This window comes from Fundulus heteroclitus, chromosome 24 (assembly GCF_011125445.2).
Source record: "Fundulus heteroclitus isolate FHET01 chromosome 24, MU-UCD_Fhet_4.1, whole genome shotgun sequence".
NCBI classification, from domain to species: domain Eukaryota; kingdom Metazoa; phylum Chordata; class Actinopteri; order Cyprinodontiformes; family Fundulidae; genus Fundulus; species Fundulus heteroclitus.
The window spans coordinates 2,503,024-2,521,944 of NC_046384.1; the positions used below are offsets into that span (position 1 = coordinate 2,503,024).

At 38.9% G+C, this 18,921-nt stretch overlaps 2 protein-coding genes across 2 annotated transcripts in view; both read left to right on the top strand.

Annotated features, from left to right (window-relative positions):
• Nucleotides 1-6,175, top strand: part of LOC118557794 (gastrula zinc finger protein XlCGF57.1-like) — a 46,688-nt gene extending 40,513 nt beyond the window's left edge. Inside the window, exon 3 of the mRNA XM_036128142.1 lies at nt 4,978-6,175. Within this exon, the coding sequence (XP_035984035.1) occupies nt 4,978-5,461 (484 nt within the window). The 3' untranslated portion in view covers nt 5,462-6,175. The remainder of the gene's footprint in view (nt 1-4,977) is intronic.
• Nucleotides 1-18,921, top strand: part of LOC105921678 (NLR family CARD domain-containing protein 3) — a 1,041,521-nt gene that overhangs the window by 330,592 nt on the left and 692,008 nt on the right. The gene's annotated exons all lie outside the window — the stretch shown is intronic.

The following is an 18,921-nucleotide window of genomic DNA, read 5'->3' on the forward strand; positions in this document are numbered from 1 at the left end:
TTTTATGTAAAATAAAAACTAAAAATAAACTGATTACAAATTTAATTTCTTTAATTTGTTACTAAACGTTTAGCAACTTCACCTCCAAAACCTCTTTCTTTAAAATAAATATTTACTTGTAGAGCAAATATCTCTCCCATAAAATTAGGCTTGTCTCTTCTCAGGAAGGCACAGAGCTTCACTCTGGAAATTAATGGCGTCTTTTCTTTTTCCTAACTTGTGATTTTCTTTCGGTGTAATAAAGATGCAGCAAACTACTATGCGGGGGTTTCCTCCGCCATTAGACCGCCGTGGCACCCGCTGCCAAATTCCGGCGAGTCTGCACTGATGCAGCCCCTGAATTGAGACACACCCTTACAACTTGATCTAAAGCATGGCTTTGGGTATCAGTTTCTCTGTTTTTTAATAGTAATTTAATTTACATTCTTTTTAGTTTGGGGTACCAAATGTTCAATGCTTAGTAACACTATAAAAAAACTCCTTTGGGTTTGTCAATTGATTAAAAAGCTTACTGTTTTTGAAAATTATTAGAAATTAGAATGTAACCACATTCTGTTATTTATTTTAGATTAATTATCTTACTGTAATTTTACACAATTTTAAACAATAATGACCATTCTGTTTCAGAATTATAATTTGATTTTTACTGACAATTTTATGACATTGTTTTTTCTTTTTCCTTTCTCTGTTCAAGGAACTTTTGCTGGGTCAAATTTTTCATAGACTCGGTGATCATTTGGAGCACGTTCTTGACCATGCGCCACCGGTTCTGGACTACCTAGATTTCATCTGCCCTCTAGAACTTGTTTTTTTAAATGCCTTGTCTTGTCAAGTAACTGTTCCTTCAGAAATTTCGGATGCCCTGGGTCATTTGCACAGACTAATTAACTTAGAAAAATATAGTGAAGAAAAACAAACATCTGTTGTGCATTTTTAGCGAGGAACAGCTGGGCGGCAGTGGATGGTCATATCCCCAGACTACGTTTGCTGTCTTCTAGAACTCCATCTCCCTGTCACATGCATAGCCAAACTTTTAGGCATTTCCGTCTGAGTCAGGTCTTTCGGTGAGGGCGTTATACACCACCATGTCGGATGATGAGTTAGACCAGTGTGTGAGGAACATTAAATCCAGGCAACTTCACTCCGGATACAGAACGGTGAAGGCTCTTCTGCAAGCCAGGGGACTGAGGGTGCAGAATGATAGTAAAATTGTACATTTATTTTAGGACTTTGAATTTATCATAACATTAGAATCAGAAAAAGTTATTAGTATTTTTTTATTATTTATTTTCAAACTCATGTACACATACACAACAAAATGTTAAATAAACTACTTCAACTGGATGTTTCAAACTGCCTGAGTAAGAATCTATAAAATCAGTACAATTGGTAAAACTTTACTGATTCATAGAAGAGACATGCAATATCTCATCTGAACATTGTTGCGTTACTAGTTTTGTGTTAATGATTTCCACATCTAATATGTATAGAATTTGTTATCTGAGAAAATTAGAAGATTGAATTATTGTTTGTAAATGTTCACAACATAACGGTTTCATTAAAACAATGCTGCTTCACATAGATGGAAAACTCTGAAACAGCATAAATGCAGATCATGTATCCAAAGGCATGTTGATCAATCACAGCAGACCAAAGCCAGTTTGGCAACAGGAAATACAGGCTAAAATATCGTCATTAAAAGATTTGTAGTCCTTGTAGTGGCTTGGGATTTCCAAAGTTTCATAGCAAGTGGCAGCTGTGGGGTACTTGCTTTGGACAATCTCCACAGACAGACGTGCCGGTAAATTCTCCCATCCAGAATTTCATGAACTCTTTCAGTTCAGGTGGTGTGGCTTTGAAAGGAAACAAAATAAAAGAGCACAATCTAATTTATCCATAAACCAGAACATATATATAAATTAGTATGTTTGTAAGACTAAGGTAAAAGGAAATCTGATAGACAGTTTTCCATTTTCTTAAAATCCATGTTGGATCTACATGTTGCAATAGAGCTGAGCTACACAGACAGTACACACGGGAACATGCAAACTTCACTGTATGATTTACTCTGGAGCTAAGATTAAATCTCAACTGTGACGTACCACGGCTAAGTAGTAAGAAACAATCATTCCCATAGCGATGCTTTCTAGCAAAGTAATTGAAAACCTCCAATCAGACACTGGTAAACTCACAATTTGCGATGAACTGTCTCAGATATCCTGAAATGTGCTTTTGGTTTCACTTGAGCGGTTATCGTCATCTTCAGGACTTCCATCATCTGTTTCTTGCCAAGTGATATGCTGAAGTACTACCTGAATTCAGGAGGAAAACAATAATTGTGTTGTTTAACATTTCTATTCTGCAGGTTTGCAAAAAAATGTCTTAAATAAAATATGTTTGATGAAATCGATGAGGGATGCAAAACCATAATTCTAGTAATTTAAAAGTTACCTCTGGACACAGGGATGGTTCCTCTTTTGGAAAAAGGAGGGGCACAGCATCTGGTCGCAGAGTCACCAGTGTCCATATTGGGGTTTCTTTCAAGCCTTGTCTAAGCTGCTTTATCTGTCTTGTGACTCGTCCAAGAACCTATTTAAAATAAATAGCAATTTTATTTCTAAACTGGTGAAAGTTATTGCAAAACCAGTGCACTGCACTGGTAATCAAACTAAAAATAAGGATCATAGCCGACACTAACGTGTACACTAAAATTTTAATAATTCATGTTGTACTGAAGGAAAGTCAGTAGAATTAATAGCCAATGTAAAAGGATGAGTCTTTAAAAGAAAATCATTGAGTTTTAGAATATGCCAAAAATGCATGTCATTTAATTCATAGCTACCCAAACCCATGTTTTAAATAAAGTTGTAAGATCATTTTTTGACTTTCATGCGCAAAGAAAAGCAATAAACTCACCGTTCAGTTAGCGTAAGCTTACATGACCACCTCCGAGATGCTGGTTTTCCTTCAGTGCGGGCGCCACGTCACGTGACTAAGAAAACGTAACGGGATTGGCTGGGTGTTGGACACCACAATCCATTGTTAATGTCTGTGACCTGAAGTAACCCTTCCCTTTTTACACCGAATTTAGACGCTGAATTTAAGACAGTGAAATGGAGCAAGTTGAATCTCGGGAGGCTGAAATTATTGAGTTTGAGTTTTGAAAGCCTGATTTTTTTTAAATGCAGATTTTTTTTAAACTGAAAAGTTAAACTGAAAAACAAGTATTGAAAATTGAATCACTTTAAAATAGTAATGTGAATTTTTATCTTGCAGTGAAAATAACAAATGAAATTTCAACTATATAGATATGATAATGAATTTTTTTTGGTTAAAAATGTTTTCTGAATATATTCTAACACCGAAAGAGTACAAACATACAACATTTAAATTTCAGTGGCATTTTTAATTCAAATCCCAACGACACAAATTAACTTCCATACAGCTTTGCACATGTGTTATACATCTGCAGTGTGAAAATGGAGCAGGTCTCCTCTCTGCTCTCTTTGATCTGACTACATCCAGGTTTTTCAGGATGAGGAAGCTGCCTGTGCCTGTGAGGCAGCGCTGAGGGAAGTAGGGAGGGACTCACTGCAGATCGGTGTCCTTCCCTGTGGCCAGGCCAAGCTGGCAAAAAGTGGGAGAAATGTAGGAATTTCTCACAAGAAATGCAGGCGATTGGTATGCTTGACGATGGATAAAACTTTCGCAGACAGTCCCCGTGGCTCCTGGAGTGGGCTTAGACCCGGCTGCAGAGGCAAACTAAAAGGGGCTTTCTATTTTTTCTTATTCAGCAAACATTTTGTCTGCATTAGACTGAACAGTGGCTCTGTGACCACTCCTACAGTGCTGCAAAAAAAAATCTCAATAAAATCCAATAAATAGGTTTTGCCAGTGTGATTTATTTTGAACGTATTGGGTGTAAAAATAGCTTTGGGTGGGTTAACATTTTCACATAATTTGAGTTTTTAGAAATAACTAATCAACTTTTTGATAAAAGTTGTGCTTATTGAGTGATTTTATGTGGTACAATGTGCTCAAAAATTTAAATGTTTAAGTACCACTTTGGTTAGCGACAAAGATGCTCCACTCAATGGATAACCAGAGCATTACAGTACCTGATCGAACCCTTCTGCTGTCTACATGGTCAATATCATCTCATCAGCACTTAATAGTAAAAAAGGTAGCTCTATAAAGAACTGAGCTTTTGCAGGGGTTTTAACAGTCATGTCATTTTATTCTGTGTTTTACTCTTCTGCATGTTCTGTCAATGAATTTACTCAAACAAAATTTGCTAATTATATCTATATTAAAATGTGCCTCAGTTCAGGCTGAGATCAAAACATTTTCTAATGTGCATATGTTTCAATGTTTCCTGCAGATGTTCAGCAGAAGCTGATTGTTAAAGAAGAAGCTTCCTTTAGACCACAGACCTCCTGCTGACCCGCATGACCCAAAGCCCCCCCACATAAAGAAGGAACAGAAGGGAGTCTACATCAGTCTGCCAGGAGAGCAGCTCAATGGGAAGGAGGCGATTGATACCATCAGGTTTCCAGTTGCTGCTCCCCCCATAAAGAGTCTGGATGATGAACAGTCTTTGCTGCTTTCACAGCTTAATCCAGACCAAATTAAAGGCAGAGAGCTTCCAGAAGAGAATGATGGAGAAGAATCCATCAGGATACAAGATCATGGAAATGCTTCCATTTCTGTAGAGACTGAAGATACTAAGGAGGATAAGGAGGACAGTAAAGTAGAGCACCCGCTGTCTGAGCTGAAACACTTGTCAGACTCTGGATATAAGAAATGCTCTACAGAAAAGAGAAATGTGGAGTCATGTAGGAAAGGCCACACAGGAGTGAAGCTAAGCTGCAAAGACTGTGGCAAAGCATTTATTAAAAAATCCGCTTTAAACGCACACGTGAGAATCCATACAGGAGAGCAGCCTTTCTGTTGTGATCTATGTGGACAAAGATTTAGCCAAAAGCGAACTTTAAACACACACATGATAATTCATACAGGACAGAAGCCTTTCTGTTGTGATTTATGTGGACAAAGCTTTAGCCGAAAGTCACATTTAAACAGACATATGAGAATCCATACAGGACAGAAGCCTCACTGTTGTGATCAGTGTGGACATAGCTTTAGCCAAACATCTGATTTAAAGAACCACATGATAATCCATACAGGAGAGAAGCCTTTCTGTTGTGATCAATGTGGACAAAGATTTAGCATTAAGTCATCTTTAAACAGACACATGAGAATCCATACAGGAGAGAAGCCTTTTTGTTGTGATCTATGTGGACAAAGATTTAACCAAAAAGGAGATTTAAACACACACATGAGAATCCATACAGGACAGAAGCCTTTCTGTTGTGATCTTTGTGGACGAAGATTTATCCGCAAATCAAATTTAAACACACACATGAGAACCCATACAGGAGGCGAAATAGCTCTGCTATGAATATTAACTCAAACTGCACAGCTGTAGTTTCCTGTCAGATGTTAGTGTCTCATTGAAGGCAACAGTCTTCACTTGTTAGTTTCAGCATTTTTCTAGTAGCTAATTTTTAGCATTTTTTTTCTTTACTTTAACATTTTCAGACAGAGCTGTAGCACAGGTGTGTTCTTGGTCTGTGGACGCTGCTCTAATCACTAGGCCCACCCTCCTAAGTATTGAGATTTCTTTAAGGATGTCTTATTCTCTTATTTTTTTCCCCCACTTGAGGAAGGGTGTTTTCTGATTGTGATCGCTTTCATTTAACCTGGGGGTGCCCTACAGACAACCTCATAATTTTAATAGAAAAAACACTAATGTTTATCTCTGCTAGGTGAGTGATGTGCACATTGACTGATTAAGAAAGTGCTCACACACAGTTGAAACCAAACGTTTACATACACCATATAAATGTACAGCACTGTCAGACATGAAATCTTAATTAACTTTCCTGTTGTGGCCATTGATGTCAAAGTTTTGTTAATCATAAGTTCTATGAATTTAGTTTTTGTAAAATCTGTATTCTTTCATATTTACATTGTTTAGATTACTTTGGTAAAGATTTGGAGACCCATTAGTTTAGGAGGTTAAGAACACACCAGGGGGGTTGTGGAAATTTCCTTTGTTTTTCAAATGTCTGTTGTGACAACAGGTTTTGTAAAAAAAAAAAAAAAAAAAAAATTATCCCACCTTTTTGACCTTGTAACATCAGAGTAAGTTCACTTTTTTTTGTAAATTGGAAGACTTTTTTTTTCTTATTCATTTGTCCATGTTTTTCCTGGAAATCTTTTTTTTTTTTACATCAGGTCAGAATTGCATTCAAGAAGAAAATCACGTGTTGCCGTTGGAGGACAGATCTTGACATAATTCAGAATACATACAGAAATAAATGACTATACGAGTATAACATTCTGTGCGATTAAATACAACAAAATACTAAATAAGACATTCATGCAATAATTGATCAATTAATCAACTCCCCATATATATTTCTATGTCAATATTTAACTGCCATGTTTTATCTCTGCATTATAACATGTTTATTTAAACCACTCGTTTTTAATCATCTATTTTTGTTGAAGAAATTATTTTCTCAATCTGTTGGGTTAAAAGTTTTGGCCAATCTGTATGATTTGATTGCATTTAACTTTGTAAAGTACCTTGAGATGACATGTTGTGAATTGGAGATATATAAATAAAAGTGAATTGAATTTGTGTATTTATTACAAGTGTTTTTTCCCTCTACCCCTTTTGTTCTTTCATATTTATTTACACCAAAATATATTTAAAAAATGTTTTCACTTCAAAAAAATATTTTTTGGAGAACAAGTTGGAACCTGTAGGAAGTGGGTGCTGAGTGCTTGGTTGTTGTGGAAAGGAGCTAGCTGTAGCGGCTAACTTCTCTAAGTCTTAAAACTCCTAACGAGATTTGTTTTTCTTTTTCAAGCACCGTTCTTACATTATTTCCTGACATGACAACCGTCACTCATTCAAAGCGGAAGTACAAAGCCAAAAACTAGCTCTTTACGTTCTGATTGGTCAGCCCATGGATCATAAATCAGTGAGCCCACATGGATCATTCTTTATTTGGGGAAATCAGACCTACATCTAAAGTCATTTGTCTAAAGTGATGGAGAGGACAGCCTTAGAAGTTAAAAACATAGATAAATATTACATCAATATGGCAACAAACCAACTGGATTATTTTCAGCCAATTGTGTGACCTCTAAACAGTATTTCCCCTAATGCTTTAGGCCCCTGGTTTTCAGCCTAGGTGAGCCTATGCATTAAGTCGGCTCTGGTTATAAGAAATTCTTCTTTTTGGCATAAGACAGTCAGACATTCATGACACTAAAAAGGAAAATAGTTGCTCTAAAAATAAACTTGTCAAAGGCACTGGAGAAATCATGGATCTCAACAAAGTTGATGTTTGGGCGCATTGATGTCTCTAACATCAACGTTCCTTGGACCTAAGAGTCAGCATCTGACACTGACTGCTACAGACCTAGGTGTAAGACTTGAAAATAATTTTAACTTTGATGCACAGTTAGTCTCTGGTCAAGTCTAGCTTTTCCAAAATGAGACAGCTGACTAAAGATTTTAATCTATGCTTTAATTATAACTTGCTTAGATTACTGTACTTTACTGTGGGGCTTAATAAAACTCCAGTGGCTTGACTGCAGCTGGTCCAAAATGTTACTGCTCATCTTTTAACTGCTACCAGAAAATAAAAGCACATTTCTCCAGTTTTAGCAGCAATTCATTGGTTACTGGTTCATGTTCACTGATTTTAAAATAATGTTATGTGTTTTTAAATGTCTTCATGGCCTTGCTGTCCAGTATATGTCAGACCTGCTTCATCTGCACGCTCCCTCTCTTTTGCTCTGGTCTGCAGATCAGTTTTTCATTAGTCATTTGAAAAACAAAGAGTGCAAAGAGATAACCACATTTTCTCTGTTGTTGCACAAAACTCTGGATTCAAGTAGCTTTACATATTAGGTAGGCAATTTCATGTTCTGTTTAATGTTCTGTTAAAACAGATTTTTTTTGCTTTTTACCCAGTTTTAGATGTTAGCTTTGGAAGTTTTTATTGTACATTTTGCTGGCTTTGGCTTTTTATTCTGTTATTAATTACTAGTTTCTAGATTGTACAAATAATGTTGAGTTGAGAATATTATAAATTTTTAAAATGGGGGAAACATGCTTGCTTTGCAAACAGAAGTACTTTAAAAACAACCCAACAACATAACACAATTTTTCCTCCTGACTTTAACAAGAAAATATTCTGGTTGATTATAAAAGGCACAATCTGAATTATCAGGTTAACATCTTTCTCTCTATCGCTCCACGCTGAGCCACCGATGCGCCTGAAAACCCTCAGGATTCTGTTGTGGATGTTGTGTGTAACTTTATTGCAATTTAATTAAATAAACAAATTATGTTCTAATTTTGTTTACATATCCTTTGTTATTACTGTTGAGTCGTAACTGCAACTACAATATTTATATATGTTTTTAAGATTGGGGGGTGCGTCAGCCCGGTTGGGATACGGAAGGGAGTGTGTGGCGAATAAAGTTTGGGAACCCCTGCTCTAACGCACTCCTTTAGAGGGAGGAAGAGGAAAGCCCCTGATGTTAAAAGTCCCTTAAAAGGTCCCTCAAAAGTGCGCACTTAAATTACATGTAACACAATACGGCACAGCATGCCCACCGCAGCACCACTGGTTCTGTATTATTAAACAAAATAGAAAGAAGCACAACTACTAACTCTCCTATTGGTTTTATTTGGCACATTTAGCCACTGATGGAAGGACGTTAAACGTAGTGGTTCACGTTCTGAAGGCTGGACGCTTATAAAAAAACCCTGGCTCTGAGGGAACGGAAGGCAGAGGAGCAGTGGGTGAGAGCATTGAGGCACATCAAGGCACTAATCCTAAACGCGGAGAAGATGAAGGAGATCATCGTCGACTTCCGGGAGAACCGGCCTCGCACGCTCCACTGCTCATCAATAGCTCAGCTGTGGAGGTGGTCAGCAGCACCAAATTCCCGGGGGTGCACATCAGAGACAACCTCACCTGGTCTGTGAACACCACATCACTGGTGAAGAGGGCACAGAAGCGCTTGTACTTCCTGCGGAGGATGAGGAGAGCCGACCTGTCCCCGCCCATCTTCACGACCTTCTACAGAAGCACCATAGAGAGCATTGTGACCAGCTATTTCTCTGTGTGGTGTGGAGGCTGCAGCGCCTCTGATTGGAGGAACGTGAGGAGAGTGGTGAGGACAGCAGAAGGGATCATCGGGGCTCCTCTTCCCTCCATTAAGGACATTTCATCCCAGCGTTGCGTGTCCTGAGCCCATAACATCATAAGAGACGCCTCACACACCCCCACCATGGACTGTTCTGCTGAGGGGGAAGCTGGAGGACGCTCGGGTGGACAAACATCTAGCTGACTGGACCATCGACTACCTCACTGACCGCCCTCAGCACGTGTGGCTGCACGGCTGTCAGTCAGAGGTGGCACTATATATATATATATATATATATATATATATATATATATATATATATATATATATATATATATATATATATATATATATATATATTGCTTGAATAAAAGCGCTGACAGTTCACTGCTCCTGCTAAACACGTTACACTGAGCAGAGGTGTTGACCACTTCAAAAGGGAACCCATAGTCGATGCCGGGTCTAGTTGTTATATGTCTATGATTGTGACGCCTCCCCCCAAACAGCCAGCTGCGTTGATCCTCCATGTTCTTTGTCCTTGTGTTGCTGTGAGGCCAGAATCAGGAGTGTTGGTGAGGCTGAAAGAGAGCAGCAGCTGCTGCAGGTGATGAAGTCTGGAAAGAAGTCCAGCAGCTGGAGGCACAGCGGAGAAACTGGAGGGAAGCAGGAGCTCAAAGAGCGGCAGGACGCAGCAGAGGAGACACCAATGATGGGGGATGTTTTCCAGCCCAGAGTTCTGCTGCACCCATCAGGTTTGGAGATTTCCTTCTTCATGCTAACTGTGTGGATGGAGCTAAAGTTTAGGAGCCGTTTTCAGCAGCTGATGGATTCCTCCTCTTCATCACAACTCGTTGCAGGCTTTCCCCCAGAAAACTGGCTAAGCCTGCAGCTCTGCATAGGAGGTGCTAATGCTAGCTTAGCATGTAGCATAGAGGGTGCTAATGCTAGCTTAGCATGTAGCATAGGAGGTGCTAAGGCTAGTTTAGCATAGACATAATATACTTAGACGCATCGTTGGGCGGGTTCTGCCTATGCTGCGATGCGTCAGAGCGTCCGCCATGTTGAATGTGGCAAATCTGCAGTTACTCAGTCACTTAAACAGTATCAGAGGGACTTTAATCTCAGAATATACTTTGTATTCGTAATATTTTTATTTTTGTAATATTACAAATTTATTTTTGTATCCCTTTTGCTTAATTCTCCTGAATTTATTCTCATAAAGATTAAAAATAATTAAAATAATCTAACCTGGCCCTATTAATCCAGGAGTGAAATAATTCTGCAAACTGTGACTATTTGGGAAATGTTTCCTCTTAATTCTCATAATATGACATTTTTCTCATAACATTACCATTTTTATGTTTTGTTTTTCTTTATTGTCCTAGGTATTTTTTTCTCATATTAGTCATTTTACCTCTTTAATACTCCCCCAAATGTCTGTTCCTAAAGGTTCAAATAATGAAGACCACAATGTTTAGATTTAACAAATTTATCCTTTGTATATGTGTATGTATTCACAACACATACACACACACACAATTCTAAACACACACATATATATATATATATATATATATATATATATATATATATATATAGAGAGAGAGAGAGAGAGAGAGAGAGAGAGAGAGAGAGAGAGAGAGAGAGAGAGAGAGAGAGAGAGAGAGAGAGGCAGGCTTATTTACAATACTTGAAAATCTATATGCACGTCTATGTCTAAATACTATAGTCTGTACTGTATGCAAGCTAAAAACCTTGAAAAAGAATGGTCTTGCACAGCTTCTTTCTAGTGTTGCCACTCTTAGTATGTAGCATATAGGGTGCCAGTTAATAGAAGTTTATTTACATGGCACGATTCAAAGTGCTGTACATGAGCAGAAAAAAAAACATTGCAGACACAGGAAAAACAAACGAATGAGCTAAGTAAATCCTTGACACCTTTCACACCTTAACAAACATACAGAAATACTTAATTGTTTCTATTAATAGTAAGAAATAAGCTAAATCTATTATTGGGGATTGCTGATCTAAAGTTATTTTGTCCAACCTTTCCAAAGCTACAAATAGAATAACTTATTTTGTTTCATTGTTTCACTGGAACGAGCTTCATCACTAAAAATTCAAATTTTTTTCTATCCATACGTTCCTCGAAGCTACAACTTAAGGTCTCTGATCTGACCTTTCTAAACCACAGCTAAAATGAGGGAATTGTTTCTATTCATAATTAAAGGTTCACTGGAACAAGCGTCATCACTAACAATTTTAACTTTAATTGTTTAAATGCATAAAACTACAGTTTGCGGTCTCTGATCTGACCTTTCTGACACTACAGCTAAAACAGAAAGCAGCAGATAAAAGGAAGAAAGCACAGTAGAGACAGTGTGTGTGTGCGTGTGTGTGCGTGTGTGTGCGCACACACCTCTGTGTGTTTTAGTGTAATCATGTGTGTGTGTTAATCTGTGAACTGTGGCAGATATCTCTCGCAGCCAGAGTCTGATAGTGTTGATGTTATTAGGCAGTCCAGTAGTGGTCTGTTCAGGTCACAGATGTCATGGAGCATCTTGCATAACACCCAGGAGAAATTTGTGGTTGTTTGCTTTTTAAGGCTGACGGGAAGGCCATATTCTTATAATAGCATTTGTTTTGGGCAGGCAGACTCTTGCTTTTCTGTCTGCCTTAAAGGCAAAAATCCTGCTATCATAAATCCAGTTTTGTACACATTTTCAACATCCTCGACTGACAAAATGGGCAGACACATGAGCCTCCTCCCATAGTTTGTCCAAATCTATAATTTACAATTTGGAAGATATGTAAAAAGAGGCTCTAAAAAAAGATTAATAAAAGCAGGCTGGGAAACTGAGGAGCAAGAGGGGAAAGAGACCAAGAGAGGAGAAAAAAGAAAAGCGTCTACATGCTAGCTTAGCATGTAGCACCATTCAGCATCAAGTTTTCTTGTCTGCCTAACGGAAAATTTCTTCGAACAACGCTTTTTGGTTTATCTAGTCTAGAAAGAGGGTCCCATGTTTTCTTCTCACTGGTTCTATGGAGCACCAACCCTGCCGTAATTCAGAAACACATACTTGGCCAAAAAGTAGCTAAAATTTATACTTGTGGCATTAAATTCAACAAAATAATAAAAAGACATTTATTCAATAATTGACAAACTAAACGGCTACAAAAAATAAATTTCTATTTCAATATTCAACTGTTGTGTTTTATCACTTTGCTTTAATGCACATTTTTTTATTTAAACTACGCATTTTCAATCATTTGTTTTCCTTGAACTCTTTATTTTATCCTGTGTATTTATTACAAGTGATTTTTGATTTGTTTGGGATTTTTTTTTCTTTTGTTATATATTTATTTGCATCCAAATATATTAAAACATATTTTTCCTTCAAATAATTTTTTCACATTCTTTTATCGTCCCTTTAATTCTGAAACGATATATTTCCACCTCTAATTCCCGCTTGTAAAAACATGGCAGCTTGTATTGTTAATTGCTTGTAACTGGACACTGTTGCCACGGATACAATAATGGGGGGGGGGGGTGAACAGTGTTGGTGTCGTGCCAAACATGAAGCTTTTGGCAGTTTGATCAGTTTTAGTCATCTGTTGACATTCTGGAGGAATCTCCTACATTGTTGTAACAAACTCCAACAGGACTTCTTCTGGCTTTCTTCTCAGCATTTGCTCATAAAATTCCTAGTTTTGATGACGCACCAGAAAACTTGTCCTTTGGTCAGGTTGTTCCACCTGAGCGGCTGATTTCTGCATCTCCTCCAGAGTTGCCATTGTCACCTTGACTGCTTCTCTCATCAAAGCTCTCCTTGTCCAACCCGTTCTGGCAGGGCTCTGCAAACTGTGGCTTCGGTGCCACAAGAGGCTCTTTGGACCTTCAACAGTGGCTCTAATAACTTAACTGACTTTTTAAAATATACATAATAACATATGCAGAATTTAGCTGTTATAAAAAGTTTTAACCACATAATTGCATTGAATTCCCACAACAGAATGACACTAAAAATACCAGTGATCATTTCTAGGGTGAAACTGTCAGTTCCGGAGGTTCAGTTTCCTCTACACTGTTGATCAAATCTTTTTCTCTAAACTGAATCTTTCCATGGTTGTAACGATGTAAAGATCTAGTTGTTCATAATGCATGTAATGTGTTTCAGTGTTGGCTGCAGATGTTAAAGAAGAGGCTCCTGAAGAACAGAGTCCTGAGGGGGAGCAGCAGGAGTCAGAGCCCCTCCACATAAAGGAGGAACAGGAGGAACCCGGGGCCCGTCAGGAAGGAGAGCAGCTCCTTGTGAAGGAGGAGACTGATAGCAGCTTTCCATTAACTGCTGCTCCTATCAACAGTAAGGATTGCTTTACTTTGTTTCTGTGTCCTGTGTTGTAGCTAAAGGCCAAAACTCTCTGGATTCATCAGCTTCCTATCAGACAAAATGTCAGCTCAGTCTGACTCTACGTGCTCCCATCCTATTTCTTCAACCTCTGACTAGAGGCTCCAGTTCAGATCTCCTGACTCTCTAGGTCAAGTGTTCATGCTAGAGTCTGCTGGTCTGTGAGGAAACACAAAGCTGCTCCTGCGGCTGGAACAAACTCAGCCAGGATCCCAGTTTTGCTCTTCTACTCTGTGTATTAAAATGCTTTATTTTTTGGGTACGTTCAGGTCTGTGTAACGGTCTGTTTTAGACAGGAATGTGAGCCTGTGTGAAAATCATTCGCATATTATGTAGGCATATTAGGCCTACATAATATGCCTACATAATATGCTTATTCGTTTGTTATTATTATGGGTTAATGCATGCATATCTGAAGCCAAAGTATGATTACTCAGTGTCGTTAAATGTTAATGAAATGCAACATACTTTAAGACTATTTAATAATGTATGAATTTTTATGCATTGCCTGAATCCACGCTGCATACATCTAATTTGACCAAAATGATAATAATCTGAGGCACATGCACTGAACAAGGTGAATAAGTGATTCAACTGTGTGGAAATCTGGTAATTATTTTAGTGCAATAGTTTCAGAAAAAAAATAAACAAAACTATATTTACATTATACCTATATCCCACTTTGTAATCGAGGGTGGAATCACTGGCAGCTTTGCGCATGTTAGATAGATAAACTTTATTCCGGATTCATCCATCCATTGTCTTCCGCTTATCCGGGGTTGGGTCGCGGGGGTAGCAGCTTCAGTAGGGAGGCCCAGACGTCCCTCTCCCCAGCCACTTGGGCCAGCTCCTCAGGAGGAATCCCAAGGCGTTCCCAGCAGAGAGACATAGTCCCTCCAGCGTGTCCTGGGTCTTCCCCTGGGCCTCCTCCTGGTGGGACGTGCCCGGAACACCTCACCAGGGAGGCGTCCAGGAGGCATCCTAACCAGATGCCCGAGCCACCTCAACTGGCTCCTCTCGACGTGGAGGAGCAGCGGCTCTACTCTGAGTCCTCCCCGGATGACTGAGCTCCTCAACCTATCTCTAAGGGAGAGCCCAGACACACTACGGAGAAAACTCAATTCGGCCGCTTGTATCCGTTCTTTCGGTCACGACCCAAAGCTCATGACCATAGATGAGGGTAGGAACCGGTAAAGGAGCTTTGCCTTTTGGCTCAGCTCTCTCTTCACCACAACGGACCGGTACATTCCGGATTCATGGTCCAATGAATACATAAATAAAATAAATAAATAGATAAGAATAAAAACACAAAACAAGTACCATTATCAGTTGAATTGGAGTTTTAAGAACACGGGAATACCAGTGTCTCCACAGCTTAGACTGGTATCCGATTGCACTACGTGCGGTGTCAGTAAGTGGCAAGATAATATCATTGCATGTGTTATATATACTCTCTCTTTGCGCTTACTTTATGCAGGGCTTTCAGGACGATGCAGCTGCCTGTGAGACTGTGCTGAGGGAATCAGGGCGGGACTCACTGCAGCATTGCTGCTGCCTTCACTGCAGAACCATTGGTGCTTTTATGTGAATTCACCAATAATACATAAAAAGTCACCAGATCTCTTGCTAGTCGCTTATTTGAAAACAAAGTTTCTTGAGGAATCGGAAAAGTGCAACAACAGTGCTCTCTACAGGGGCAAAAAACGGAACTGTGTGTGTTGGTTTTTTTTTGTATGTTTTTTTTAGACAGAGCCGCTTTTATACCCCTCAGTTTCTCAAAATTACACAAACTTTTGAACCAATAGCAAGAAGGATTCCAAATTCAATGCAAGACCACCATTGGAGGGCACCACAGACAATTTTAGACACAAAAGTAGGATTTCAACCAATATGCACTCATTTGTTAAAAATAAAGACTTGGACAGTCCTATAAGACAACCATGTTAGGAGTTTATTGGCAAAAAATTGATTAGGGGTGAGTTTCCCTTTAAGTAATCTGCCAATGAATTTGAAAGCAAGCAATGTAAAGCCGTTCAAATTTACAGTGATGTGAAAAACCATGTTTGCAACAGGGTAGGTTGATATGGGTTCCTCGTTTTTCTGACCATATTTCCACATTGTGGTTTTATCATCTCGGGGCGTGGTCTCTCAGGTATCTTTTCTGGTATTAGGCCGTGTTGCATGCTGGGAGCCGTAGTCCGATCATTCAACAATCCATTTTACCTGGCAGGTTGTGAGGCACCAGAACATGAAAAATGCCAAGACATTATGTCTTGTTTTAACAAACAAGACACGAAACAAGAAACGATGATGCAAAATAAACAATAAGACAGTAGTAGTTAAATCAAAGAATTAGCTCTATCTAAATTACCTTAACATCCATCTATCCATCCATTTTCCAAACCGCTTAATCCCTCATGGGGTCACGGGGGTTTCTGGTGCCTATCTCCAGCGTTCACTGGGCGAGAGGCAGGGTACACCCTGGACAGGTCGCCACTCTGTCGCAGGGCAACACAGAGACAAACAGGACAAACAACCATTCATGCACACACTCACACCAATTAATCTAACAGTCATGTTTTTGGACTGTGGGAGGAAGCCGTAGTACCCGGAGAGAACCCACGCATGCACAGGGAGAACATGCATACTCCATGCAGAAAGACCCAGGGTGGGATTTGAACCCTGAACCTTCTTGCTGCAAGGCAGCAGTACTACCCACTGCGGCACCATGCAGCCCATTAACATATCTTAATTAAAATGTTTCTCAGTTGAGGCTGAAATTTAAATATTTTCTAATATGCATAATGTGTTTTAAATGTTTCCTACAGATGTTAAGCAGAAGCTGATTGTTAAAGAAGAAGCTTCTTTAGACCACAGACCTCCTGCCGACCTGCATGACCCAAAGCCCCCCCACATAAAGGAGGAACAGGAGGGAGTCTACATCAGTCTGCCAGGAGAGCAGCTCAATGGGAAGGAGGTGATTAATGCCATCAGGTTTCCAGTCTCTGCTCCTCCCATAAAGAGTCTGGATGATGAACAGTCTCTGCTGCTCTCACAGCTTTATCCAGACCAGATTAAAGGCAGAGAGCTTCCAGAAGAGAATGATGGAGAAGAATCCATCAGGTTACAGGATCATGGAGATGCTGCTTCTATTTCTTTAGAGGCTGAAGACGGTGAGAAGGATGAAGAGGACAGTGATGTAGAGCACCCTCTCTCTGAGCTGAAACACTTGTCAGACTCAGAATATAAGAAATGTTCTACAGAGAAGAAAAATGTGGTGTCACAAAGGAATGTCCAGAAAGGAGTGAAGCTTAGCTGTGAAGACTGTGGCAAAACATTTATTGGAAAATACGACTTAAACAGACACATGAGAATCCACACAGGAGAGAAGCCTTTCTGTTGTGATATATGTGGACAAAGTTTTACCCGAAAATCAACTTTAAACACACACATGAGAATCCATACAGGACAGAAGCCTTTCTGTTGTGATTTATGTGGACAAAGATTTTGCCAAAAATCTAATTTAAACAGACACATGGTAATCCACACAGGACAGAAGCCTTTCTGTTGTGATCTATGTGGACAAAGATTTAGCCTAAAATCAACTTTAGACACACACATGAAAATTCATACAGGACAAAAGCCTTTCTGTTGTGATTTATGTGGACAAAGATTTAGTCTAAAATCAACTTTGAACAGACACAGCAGAATCCATACAGGACAGAAGCCGTTTTGTTGTGATCTATGTGGACAAAGATTTGGACACAAGTCACATTTTAACACACACATGAGAATCCATACAGGACAGAAGCCTTTCTGTTGTGATCTGTGTGGACAAAAATTTACTCGAAAAGCAGCTTTAAACACACACATGAGGATCCATACAGGACAGAAGCCTTTCTGTTGTGATCTATGTGGACAAAGATTTAAGCAAAAATCAAATTTAAACACGCACATAAGAATCCATACAGGACAGAAGCCTTTTTGTTGTGATCTTTGTGGACAAAGATTTAGCCGCAAAGAAACTTTAATCACACACATGAGAATCCATACAGGACAGAAGCCTTTCTGTTGTGATTTATGTGGACACAAATTTAGCGAAAGAGGAAATCTGAACAAACACATGAGAATCCATACAGGACAAAATCCTTTCTGTTGTGATCTATGTGGACAACAATTTAGACATAAAGCAACGTTAAAGACACATATGAGAATCCATACATGAGGATAAATATGAACGCTAACTAAGTGCACAGCTGTAGTTTACTATGAGATATTTGTGTGTTGTCATCAAAGGCAACCGTCTTCACATGGTATTTTCAGCATTTCTCTTGTGGCTATTTTTTAGATATGTCTTCAACATTTAAAAAAATTTCATTGTAATTAATCTGTTCGGGCTGAGCTGTAGAACAGGGGCCAGTTCTTTGTACGTCGCTAACTCAGTTAGCTGGATTTGATTGTTGACGATTTGGCATGATCTTGGATTGTTTGGTTCTTTGACAGTCATCCTGGACTTGCTGTCATAGCAAAATGTCCTCAAACTTGAGCCTGCTCGCGAGCAAGCTTATTTCATGTAAACAGGATCAGATCGCGGCCTTATAGGGGGAGGAGATGGGAAGTCTGTCGTAGCCATGTCTTGTCCATGTTTACGACAGCCACCTGTTGCGGAAGGTGCAAGAATAATTCGCAGAGCTTTTCGAGTTATTCGTGCATTGCGAGACAGACAGTATCCTTTAGTGCAGCGCAACAGTGTAATTGTAGATAGATATTGTTTTTCTCGTGAGGCTGTTATTTACATAATTTTTTGGAACCACACATTAAGTGTTCAACATGGAGGAGGGATTTTTATTTTTTTATTTTTTATTTTATTTTTTTATATTCATCCAAAGAATTTTTTTAGTGCATTTAAAAGTGGCTTTTAAAAAGAGGAAAAAGGGGCTTTTTAAAATACAGTATAATCATTAAAGGCTACCATTTTGTAGAATATTCTTGTACTTCACTTTTACTTGTCCCCATGTTCTTGCGGGCCACGTGGGGGCTCTAACATAAAAGAACAAAGTAAATATGAAATTATTAAAATGCAAAAATACATACTGTAGAAAGTGATAGAAACATCTACCATGGACAGCACCTACGCATTTAATTTGTCTGCTACTTTTTGCCAGCCCTCTCTCCTGGCTTTAGCAGACTTTGTTCCCTGTCGTTTTTTTTAGTACTTTATTTTTGTCATTTTAGTAGTTTTAGAAATATACATACATACATTGAACAATTG